At 40.9% G+C, this 12,188-nt stretch overlaps 1 protein-coding gene across 5 annotated transcripts in view; it reads right to left on the bottom strand.

The window, feature by feature from the left end:
• Positions 1 to 12,188, bottom strand: part of DOCK1 (dedicator of cytokinesis 1) — a 314,587-nt gene that overhangs the window by 236,367 nt on the left and 66,032 nt on the right. For all 5 annotated transcript variants that reach the window (XM_087764572.1, XM_087764573.1, XM_087764574.1 and 2 more), the window contains exon 23: positions 8,579 to 8,687. In XM_087764572.1, the coding sequence (XP_087620698.1) occupies positions 8,579 to 8,687 (109 nt within the window). The remainder of the gene's footprint in view (positions 1 to 8,578; positions 8,688 to 12,188) is intronic.

The raw sequence follows: 12,188 nt of genomic DNA, 5'->3' as shown, positions 1-12,188 counted from the left end.
TTCATTTCCCCTTTATGAATATCATCTCTATGTATAAAAGGTATTACGCCACAGCCAAAGCGCATACATATGAAAAGAACCATTAACTGACACTTACTACATGAACCAGCTGCCAATACAACCTATTGAACTGCTAAGTCGATGAGTGCAGCGCTTCAAGGATACCCTTCTAAACTATAAAAGAGGCAATTAAGTATGCCAAGAAATAAAAATCCACTAAGTGAAAATAATAAGGTCCAGAAGAGTCAAAGCTTTGCCTTAAACAGAATAAATTAAGCAATAATTGATGGTCACAGTTCTCCACGCTGCCAATGCAGAGGACGAAATTCCTAGGTTTTATCGTTCCACAGAATAATTGCAACTTATTCCTTATATCATCACAACCACCTCTCTATCTAGAGCAGTCATCCTTTGCAACCTTTAAGATAAATTCATTGATGTGCTTGTAATGACTAACAGCTAATTGTATTTTCCTGAGCTTCTTCAGACCTAGCAGCTAAATAACACAGGGTTTTTTTCATGTTGAAGAAACAAATTCAGTGATGGCCTGTATCAAAAGATTAGTTGGGGGGAAAAGCCATCAGGCATGGTAAGAAGGCCAAACAAGCAAGACCAAGTGCAACGGAGGCGTTATTTCTAACGGTGGTCCCCCTGAACACCAGTGAAGGGTCCATTGCAGTGCCCACGCTGCCACGGCTCTGTTTTGCCTGACGGTTTATTTCCAGACAGGTTTAATGAGACAAGAATGAGCAAGGAATGGGACCTAGCGAGAGAAAAAACTAGCACATTCCTCAGATCTAAAGGTTCAAGGAGTTTCTATGACTAAGAATTTAAGCCAGCAATTCAGAAAACACTTTATTCTGAAAGGAACTTTTTCTGCAATTTTTTTTAGGGGGAAAAAAACCCAAACCCCAAAAAGCCTGTTAGAGCACTTCGACACTTGCATATATATAAACTGTGTAAAATAAGAGTAAGCTTCATTTACTTTTTAGAACAACAAAAAGAATCCCAAAAACCCCAACCCCTAAAATTACCTGGAGGAGCTGCCTTACGGAAAAGTTCCCGAGCTTTTAATTTCTTTGTGAGGACAGGCACATAGCAGCAGCCCTCCCAGAAAGAGATGGGGGGACAGATACACACCTTTTCTTCATGTCATTAGGCAACTGTAAGCACCTCAACTCCAGGTTTTGGGACACCCACCAGAGCCCAGGCAATCCGAATCCCTCCTCACTCCTAGCAGTTTCCTCTCGGACACCGTGTAAGCCTGTCCTCCGACCCCAGCTCAATTCAAGCCCTTCCTAGTTTTAAGTTGGGAAAAGACAAAAGACAGACTAATACTTCCCAGTGGAGTCCGTTTCTGCAAACCTTTGGGTTTGCTGGAGTTGGCTCCACTCGTGAAGAGCAGCATTACCTTAGGCATTCGGTCACCAATGCCCAAAGCCACCTAGCCCACCTTACGCAAAGCCACTTAGATTTTCCTTTCAAACATTGCCAACCCAACATAATAGCAAGCCGTGAAGAACACACCTACACAGAAGTGTACACGCTCAGAAACATGTTTAAGAAGCGTTACCAGAGTAGTACAATTACAGCATATTTCGTATGCCATTTGGAGACGTAGCCTTAATTTCTTCTCTCAAAGCCATAAAGTCACGCTGCGGTCTGTGTTCAGCAAGCACCCTTTGTAAGCATCCCCAGTACTTTGTCACATCTGGTAGCCATTAGTACATCTAAAGGCTCGTGAAGTAAGAAAAATTATACTCTCTTAACACAAAAATTTTATTTTACCACAACTGAACTAACACCCTGATGTATTAATACAAAGCTACACTAAAAGGGGACTAAAAATATGGCACTATATTGCATCATAGCATCCTTCTGCCATTTGACAGAAAACAAATTGTCTGCACAAACGCTTCTTTGTCATATGAAAGCACACTAAACTGAGACAGGGTAGCCTTGCTAAGTAGCTTAAAGTCATTTCGATATAATTTTGGATAATAGATAAAAAAACAATGGGAGTTTCATTAATTTACTTTTGTTTATTACACAGTTGAGAGCATTGAGCAATCTTTTCATTACCACAAAACAGGAATTACTACTGTGATAACAACACTGGTCACTGGTAAATGACAACAAAGCAGTACAGAGTACGGCAAAGCAGTCTTGCAACAACAGACAATTCTAACTTTTATCCCATGCTTGGGTTTATACTGACAAGGAATGTCAAAAAACAGTAACGAAAGCTTTTTACAGTAGCTGTTTAAGAAAACTGCCATACTAACTTAAGGTAGTCCTTAGAGTGAACAAATGATGTTTGCAAAGTATTAAACAAAATGCATTCTGAATAGTATACTACAGGTTTTCTCTAGGATTTAAGTTCATCTCTTTGTACTATATAAAAGCAAAAATACCTAATTTAAAAATGTCATTTTCTGAAGTCATTCATTTCAAACAGCACACCTAGCCTCAAAATTAAGCATAAAATCTCTTTGCCAAATATAGTATATTCTTATGAACTCTTTTGTTTGATGAAGCAATAAATTTGTTTTACCTGACTCAATTTGTACATGATTTTAATGTTAATTTTCATCTTTTGTGTCATCCAACACAAAGCACCTGCCTTCCATACAAGCATTACCCTGGATGCCATTCTATTAAACTCATCGACCCAGCCAAATTAAGCCCCGTCAAGCAGCTGGATGAAACAATTTCCAGGAATGCCTAAACAATACTTCTGAATCACCCCAGTCTGCAGCAGTCATCCTTCCAAATGATGGAACCAGCGCCTCTGGCACAAAATTCAGTGTAAAATGCCACAAAGCGTTATCACAAGTAAAGTGGCATCATGCTTTTCTGCAGATTATTGTATTTGTTGCCAGTGTAACAACAGGCTTTCTCATATAGGTTCTAAGAGACACACAAACCTCCGTCCACGGTTGCATTTTGTTACTCAACTGATTTTAAACAACGGTTATAAAGTATTCGACCTGCTGGAACAGCCTTGCAGACTGATGCAGTCTCTTTTGTTTTCTTCCTAGGTACCTCAGCAGCTTGTAGTGTATTTCCCTATCTTCATATAAATACTTTTCTGGGGCTTTAGCAATAAATGCTTAACATTAGAGTAGGAAAATGTACAGTATGGATACTGAGAAATACGCATCGTGTGTTAAAAGTGACAAGGATTATTACAAAACCACACACACACGAGAATTCGCATTAGTGAAATGTTATCATCTTCTGTACCGGCTCTCTGTGGTCACATTACAGGATAATTTTATATACACACCTACTTTATCAAGATCCTTTAAAGCGCAGACAACTACCTTGGCTACCAGCCTATCTTTTTTCAGTCATCCTGAACAGCAATACAAAGTCACGCCTAACAGCAAACATTAGAGCAAACTGCAAGAGCCCTGCTGAGAATAGTTCAGCTCCCTCGTACAAACACAGCCCAAATCAGACAGCCCTCAAATTCGATGCAGCTGGCTCAACTGCCCTCGTTTCAAAGAGATGCAAGAATAAATTACTAGGAAACGTTTGCATTTTTATCTAAACTTGAAACGTCATGCTAGGCTTCAGCTGAGCTCACGCTTAAGCAGGAAAAGGTTAAGGAAATAATTATCATGCACCAATTAGCAGAAAATAGGAACAAAACCAGGAAAGCTCACTACGCTTGTAGCCATTAAAAATACGGGCACGTACCAAACGCTGCACACCTTATTTAATCAAGTAATGCTTAAAATCAAACTGATACTTGCAAAACAAAGTTTAATCTCTCTACTTCTCAAACTATTACTGCAGCCCACTACCATTCATCGTGCAAGAAAAAGTTTTGTTAGTAAGAGGACGACCAAAACATCCGTCAGCTCCAATCACTGTCTGAATTTCCCTCTCCAGTTTGGACAACGGCACACCTTAACAAAACCAAGTGTGAAAGGTGGCCTCTGAATGCCTGCCTCCGCTGCAGTCAACACTGACACACACACAGGAGAACCCTAACAATTGTTCATAGTTAACCAACTAAAAAAACCACACTCTGCGTTGTTTAGAACACTGTAATTTATACCATAGCAGCTTCTCAAATTCAAACCTATAGGACTGACCACAGCTGCCTTTATAGCCTAGGATGAAAGTGGGTTTTATTCATTCTTACACCTTAATGTTTTGATTGCAACATATTGGAGTCCACTAAGAAGTATAAACGCTAGTAAAGCTCTGCTCAAATTCTGTTCTAAGAATATACGGATTTTTACCTATTTATCGTAAAAATATGTAGCTGAAGCACTACAACTCAAATTTAAAATAACCTTTTAATAACATTTTTAAATTGTTATTATTTTGCAATACCAAAAGCTCATAAAAGGAAACAGACCTTTACACTCTGAAAAAAAATCAGTTTTTTCCATGCATACGCTAAGCCAGCCACTACAAACATAGACCTTAAGGACTCGGGGAGCAGTTCTTCAGCCACAAAGTGACCATTAACCTCACCAACAGAGCGGGCAGCAGGCTGGAGCCAGCACTGGGGTTACCTTCAGGGCCCCCTCCTCTGACCAACACCACACCGCAAGCAGGGAAGGATGGAGAGCTGGCACAGATGTGCCTCTTCCTATCTCCAGGCCAACTCAAGGCTTCTCGGAAGACCCTGTGCCAAGATCAGGTCAGTGCCCTTCCCAGCCATGAGACTGGGAGTCAAAGCATCCTCAGTAACGCAAAGCATGATTTTGGTGCAGTAGAGGATTTTGCAGGACGACAGGGCTTTTGCTCTTTTGTTTCTTGGGTTTTTTTCCCTTTTAAGTCTTGAGAAAAATGTAATCATTGCGGTGTACAGTTATACCCACTTGCAGTCAACAAAATTGCTGAATGCCACTTTTAACTTGCCCTCCATGGAAATATTCTTGATTTGTTTCCTTAAAAGCTGAAACTTAAGTCAGGTTTGCAAAGCAGCCACGTACACAAATTCTCCCCTACCCTAAGAAATTCTGAACAGCCATAATCCTAAAAGAGCTACAAATGCAAAGTCTCTTTTTGTGCTCTACAACCTTAAATCCTTGTACAATTCATACAGTTTTCCTTTGAGGAAACTTTTTTTTTTTTTTAAATGTACTCAAAGCCTTGGAAATTTTATATAAAAAAAAAAAAAGGAGCAATTTAAATGCAAAATATTAAGTAACTGAAGACCTGAGCTACAGTCAGAAACAGCTCATCAGCTTCCACAAGGACATAAATATTTGAATAGATAAAGAGTAATTCCTGCTAAGAACATAAGACTGCAGTCATTCATTCTCCCCCATACCGTGTCAGCTCGAAGGCTACTCTCTTAACAGATAGGCTGGGGGGGGGGATTCGGTATAACCAACCCAAAGAGAAAAGTTGCGAACATTTCAGAAGAACTTTCCAGTGGCAGTTCTGCTTCATGTTGATAAACTATCAAGACAGATTACAATTTTTGCAAGGAGAAACAGAAATATTCAAATGTGTGAATTAAGCATCTGTCTCTTTTAATGTGAAGCACCTTAATTTTCTATGTAGGTCTTTTCAAGTTGTTATCTCTCCAAACAGACTTATTTTGTATACACTTATTTACCTTCCCCAATATGTATAAAAAAAAAGTAAAAAAAAAAAAAAAGCCTGAAACTGCTACAGCTAGATCTGATCTTAACTGCACAACACAGGGACCTAGCAACTTATCTGCTTATCTCCATTAGTTTTCTACAAAACTTCAACAGAGTACCCAACAGCACAAGAAACGCTCACTGTGTCACACTAACGGTTCGTATAGCCCAGCACTCGTCTCCAACGCTGGCCACAGGAGATGCCATTTACAGTTTCTGTGGTCCACTCCCCTCCTGGCTCCCCCAGCATCCTTCAGAGGCTGCACCTCCACCCGTCCTTTCAGAACACCTATGGACCTGCTGTCTGTAAATCCGCCTAACCTCTTTCTAGTCCTGCTGACACTACCTGCCTCCATAACCCCCTGTGACAGCAAGCTTCAGGAACGAACAATTTTTCTTTTACTTCTTTTAAACTAACCTCCTACTGATGTCAGCGAGCGCAGCCTATTTCTTGCACTGTGGGATTTGGTGCAGCAGAGTTTCACAGACCGCTCACCGCCAGGAAGGGGCGGCATTCCCAATCCTGCTTCTCCGTACCCCACAACTATTTCCTGAGGTACGGAGACCTGACCAGCACCTGGCATGCAAGATGCAGGGGCACCAAGGGTATCTGACAACAAAATGACAGCCCTGCCACATTCTCGTTATCCCTCTAATTGACACCCAACACCCTGTTGCTTCTTCGCCTGCGCCTGCACATGGAACCGATGACCCCGGAGAGCTGCCAGTTATGGCTCCAAGGCGTCTTCCCCAAACTGCAACTGCCAGCTTCAAGCAGACCATCATACAGGGATTAATTTACTCTGAGATGAACTGCCTTACATTTGTCTACCTTGAAGCCCACCTTTTAGCCCACTCAGTTGTGTGAGGTCCTTCTGACGTTCCTCGCCACTAGCATAGTACTTAACTACCAGTTCCAGATCACTGATAAAGATGCTGAATGAAGCCTGTAAGGTCATGCCCGCTTTATGTGGTTACTGACACGCTCCCAGGACTCCAACAGCTTTGTCAGGCAAGATTCGCAGAAGCCATCCTCATTGTCTCTCAAAAAAACCCCACATTTATCCACCTAATTTTATTCTTTGTAATAGAACCACACATTTCTAGTTACTGGAAAAACTGTAGTGCTTCAGTGGATATTTGAACATAATAAAAGCAATCTCACAAGCTGCAAAAAGCTAATACTAACAATGATGTATTCTAAGAGCTAAGTAATTGGAGTCCAAAGGAGATGAAAGCAATGAATAATGACTGAAAGGTTGTCAAGGCTTCTGAAAGGCATCCACAAGCACACTTGTTGGACAACCCCATACTGGCTCATCTGTCAGTGCTTCACCTACCAGCATACTGCACGTAGCCAAATGCAGACAGTAGATGTGCTCTACCCAAGTTTGCAGAGATCTGAATGTGAAATAATACAGAGACTAGGACAGACACTGCTGTAGTGTGATCTCTCTTGCCTTTGCTAGTAAGTTTGTCTTCTTCTCATGCATCTCAGGTGAAGACAACCAAATCTGTCTTTTGGGGCTATTTTTATTTTTATTTTTTTTTCCCCGAAGCATAAACTGTTGAAAAAGAGAAAAGCTTATGTTCATCTGCCTTCCTGAAGTAGGCCTCACAAATGAGTCTCAGGAAAATAAAATCTTACATTCAATACTCGTAATCTGAAAACATCCTATCTGTAAAACACCGGATAGTACACTGAGTCACTGACTCAAACTTACCAATTGCCATTCAGGATAGATGCTTTGTCAATGGAATGAAAATACAGCTTTCTTGAAACATTCAATATCCCTATTTTGTTATCAGATGATACAGTCTCAGTCTCTCTGCCTAAAATATTCGAACTCAGCAGCTTTATCCCCACTATCTATTTTTGCCGTGTGCTCAGCATGGTATTACTAGCCTAAGACCTGCATGCACTCAGCTACAAAGGACCGGTGTCTTTGACTTAGGTACTTTCCCGCTGTACTCTTCCCAGCTCCCTTCACGAGGAACCTCTTGCACTGGCACAGTACTTTGCCCCTGTCTGTCTTCGCCTCCCAGCTCCTATAAAAAAATTCTTCTAATGCACAACCACTGCACATCTGAGCAGGAGGAGTCATACTGTCAAACTGTCCCCAAATTCAACCCCCATTCTTAGCCCCTTTCTGATCATCATCTTTCAACTCATTCAGCACAGCTAGGTCAAGAGTTACATCCTTTTATAAATTCTATTTGGAACTACAAGGAGAACTTCAAGGCGAAGCTTATCAAATGAGTGTTTACAACAGTCTCTGTACTTTCCCGTGGTGAAAGAGATTCGCTAACAGAACATGAGACCGGTATTGGCACAATGACCTCAGACTCCTCTGGATACAAAAATCTACCAGTCCTATAATTCAACGCTTCTGCTCTGTGATATCAATACCCATGTTCATTTCAGGTCAAAGACCACATTCCCAATCCCGTGAGCCAGCCAATGCTACCAAAAGTAGCTATCATTTTAAAGAGACAAAGAAGAGGAGTGTAGGGTAGAGGTGGCAGTCTGACTCACTACTGATTTTCCATTAAAAACACATACTACGGCTTAAGATACTATATTGAAGTTCCTGAACAGGCTAGGATATAAATAAGTGCATAAGAATACAAAGATCTACATTGTCATCAGCATCTTTAAGATAATGCCTTAAAAATACCTTTAAGTTATACATGTTAAATAAGCTAAACATCATTTAACTCCTAACTAAATTCTCTTTTAAAAATAAAAGTGAGGTATTTGCAGCAATTTAAGTAGACTTACTTGTTTGAAGCACATGCTTTATATAGCCACAAACCCTTCATTAGATGCACTAAGTATTAACCACGTCTGATGTTAAATACGCTTTTGGGGCCAAACACAAGCATACACTTCATCAATCACTTATCTGTGGTTTATGATGCAGAAGTAAAACCAGGATGGAAACCTGTAAAGTACGTACCTTCACTATGACAGTTTGGTCGGAGATGCTGCTCATCATCTCATTGATGGACTTAAAGAGCTGCAGCAGAGACTCCCTAAAGTCTGCTTCTCCTTTGTTTTCATAAAGTCTGAAAAATAATTAGGTTTCATAAGCACGATCTAACTAAAATGGAAATACATTTCAAAAAAAACCTGTTCAAATGACAGATAATTCGTTGCATTACTTTCAAGTTCAAAAATTTCTACAAGTTTCTCCACTAAACCAACAGTTTTCTTTCACAAAAAACTAAACACAAGACAGACTGACAGGGCTGGGTCAGGAGGAACAACAGATTTTTATTTTAGAGCTTCCTATGTAAAATGCCACATCCAGTATTGTTGTTTACACCTTCAAGTCACGGTGAATCCGTCAGCGGTGACCCAGTTCCACATGCCCACGCAGCAGCGGGACGGAGTCTCTCCACCCTGCACAAGAGCTAGCAGATGTCTGGGAGGACCACTGCCAAGCAGCTCTCTGATGTGGAAGCCAAAAAGCATCCAGACAACTTGCCAGCAATCATTAAAATCTACCAGTGGCCTAAGGTGAGCGACCTTAAGCTCTGTGAAAGGACGAAAAAGCCTATCAACCCACTACTTGCTAAAAAAACCTCTTTTTTTTTTCCCCACAAGAACAGAGCGCTAAAGTTAAAATGCATTTCACCTCTAATTTCTGGCTCGCTTACGCTAAACTAGGTAAGGCTCAGTTTCCCATACAGTCAACACAGCTGCTGCAGAAGAACGACTAATCCACAAATAAAGGTCACAACACAGGTCCCAGGGCCTTCAGGTGGGATTTTTCAGAGCTGATCTGCCCACAGCCACCCCTCTTCTCTCTCTTTCTCTCTCTCCCAGATGCTTTTAGAGGGATAAAAACTGCCCTGAGATGCCTGAGCAACACCGAAGGCAAAAAAATATACAGCCAAGCTGAAGAACCTGGTCCACTGGTTCAATACAGCACAGGAATGAACATTCCTGAAACTCCCTTGAATATTTTAAATGCAGCACGATCTCTGGTTCAGCTGTACGATGAGATCATTCTCACTACAAAGTGGAAAGGGAGAGGGAGAAGACTACTAGCTCCACATAAATCCTTTAAATTTTCTCTCCCTTTAGCAATATGTATGACTCACCTATATAAGGGCTGTTGCAAATACACTTCTTGAACCTCAGCTATACACGCTTAACATGATCAAAAAAAAAGGATCAGTGCTTAAAAGAAGCCCAGGAGAACCTGGCGTCCCAGTCAAATCTAAACAGGGGTGTTTATAAACACCAGAAGGGACTTTTTCCCCAACTAAAACCCTAGGCTTACCCAGTCAGCTTTGATTGCCCCCAAGCAATCCAACAGCAACTGGGCTTCCAAAGCCCTCCTTGGTTCCGCTAGCTCTGGCCCTGAGCTCACCTAAACGTTTTGCACCAAGACCCATTAGAGCAGCTCCCAGCAAGAGTTCAATTCCCCTCTATTTTCCCCCATTTTCTCCTGGGGTTAAACCCAGTAAGAAGGTCTGGGATGTGGTCTGCAGCTCAGAAAGAGCACTACACCCAAGAATTTTGTATATACAGTCATAGTGTGTTTGCTTCATGTTTGAAGATATCATGATGGACCACCTATTACAGAAGGAAAGGGGCTTATCTTTTTAAAATAATCATGGAGTTCAGAATGTTCTTGCTGCTTTACACTGAAACTAATGTGTATCATTTTTAATGCTGTGTTCATAAACCTTTGGGAGCCACAGATATTAAAACACGCTATTTAACCAGTACACAGGGGAAATGAATGCTACAGAAAAAATATTAACTTGTGTTCTTTTGCTGTGCAAACTTCTATTCCCCTTTTAGGCTAAAACCGGGGAATATGCAGGACAAATTACTTGTTAACTCACAATTTCAATAATGGATTTCAGTGTCCCCCTGAACAGATTAGAGAGGTGAAACTAATACCAATACAAGGAGTAACTAAACTTGACAGTCCAATAAATCAAACTGCTTCAGACAGAGAGCTTTGCGTTTCAAAAAGGAAATTGTAATAAAAATAAACAAGTTAGTAAAAAATGTGTTTCTACTGTCAGTTATTAACATATGTTTATTTAATACACCTGATAATGCACAAAAACACTGCAGTTATGAGAAAACCAGTTGACCATTCTAGCACTGCCTTCAAAATTTTAAGACTGTTGTAAATGCAATATAACCACTGGGGTCATTACCGAGAAAACCAAATAAAGATATTTCTAATGTTCACTTATAATATTTTGCCTTTATAAACCTTAATATACTGAACAAATAGATTTGTCACCAACCTTTAACTAGATGAACTAGGCTTCTACGTATTTATCCAGAACTGAAGCTTGCCTGCAATCACTTACTAAAATGCTCCATATATCCAGTCCACTACCATATTACTAAAGTTAAAAATACATCATTTTTTAATAAAAGATTCTGTTTGCTCGTTGAGATTTCTCAGTAAAACACTAACGATATTTCAGAACGCTGTTACACTTCTGCATTATAATCACTTCAAATCGCACACCTCGGGCAGGATTTAAGTCTTATAGCAGAACAAATCATGGTGTCATTCAGCATTCAGTAGCTTCGCTGATTAATCCCTTGTCATTGAGAGCTGTGTCTTCCCAACGCTAAAGAACTGTGAATTAGTGCTTAGCACGAGGAAATCCAATGGCCAATACTAGAGGGTCATATTGTCTGTAAATCTAATCTGCAGCAAGAGATAATTATTTTTTTCTGTTTTAAAGTGATTTGTAGGACCTGCAACAGTGTAAGTGACATTCAGTATTTTATGAATATCACAGCAAGACTCCTACAGAAATAAATTACAATCTTTATTTTAGAGAAAGGTTGGTGAAGTTGGTAACTTCAGAGCTCTACATAAATCCCTTGTAATAAGGTTGTTACCATCGCTAACAAGTAGTAAAAGGATTGAATCTAAATGAAGACGAATACATTATCAACTTGCTTTATAACTTTTTTAATATTTTGTGTACAAAACACAGTACTGACATCCAAGTTAACTTAGAACAATTATTTATGCTTGACTGTACGGAGGGACGCCCGCTGCAGACAGCGGCAGTGAGTGGCTGTGCAGTTCACCCTGCAGGAAGCCGAGTAGGGAGCAGAAAGCAGCCCCCCCGCAGGCCTCTGCCACGCCGGCAGGCATAGAAAGAGCTTTTACAGAAACCCAGATGATTCTCCTATCAGAAAAAAACCCTCTCACTCTTGAGGAGAAGATTTCTCCATCCCTTCTGTCTTTCCACTTTCCTGTCTCGCTCGCTGAAACCTATTGAGACTGCAGGGCCCTGCAAACTGCAGCCCACCAACACCTTCTGTCTGCTGGGACAGGTGGGGGGCCTGGCGGGCTCCGAGCTGTTGGGGCTTTAACTCCAACACCACTTGTGGCTTTCTTTTACAAGGCAGTGTGTCAAAAAAGGCGCATCTCATACTCCTTTCGTCCCTCGCTGTCCATCTATTCTGCCTCTCTTCCCTCTCCATGTCTGGCCTACGAATAAAGCCCTCTGCAAACCACAGCTTCCCCCTGAGCCCTGGGAGCACCACGCGAGGACAAGCATCACGTT

This window comes from Nipponia nippon, unplaced genomic scaffold (assembly GCF_047370975.1).
Source record: "Nipponia nippon isolate SJK-2023a ecotype South Korea unplaced genomic scaffold, ASM4737097v1 scaffold_3, whole genome shotgun sequence".
In the NCBI taxonomy this organism is placed as follows: domain Eukaryota; kingdom Metazoa; phylum Chordata; class Aves; order Pelecaniformes; family Threskiornithidae; genus Nipponia; species Nipponia nippon.
The sequence above is the reverse complement of the archived record's forward strand: the minus strand, read 5'-3'. Positions and strand labels throughout refer to the sequence as shown.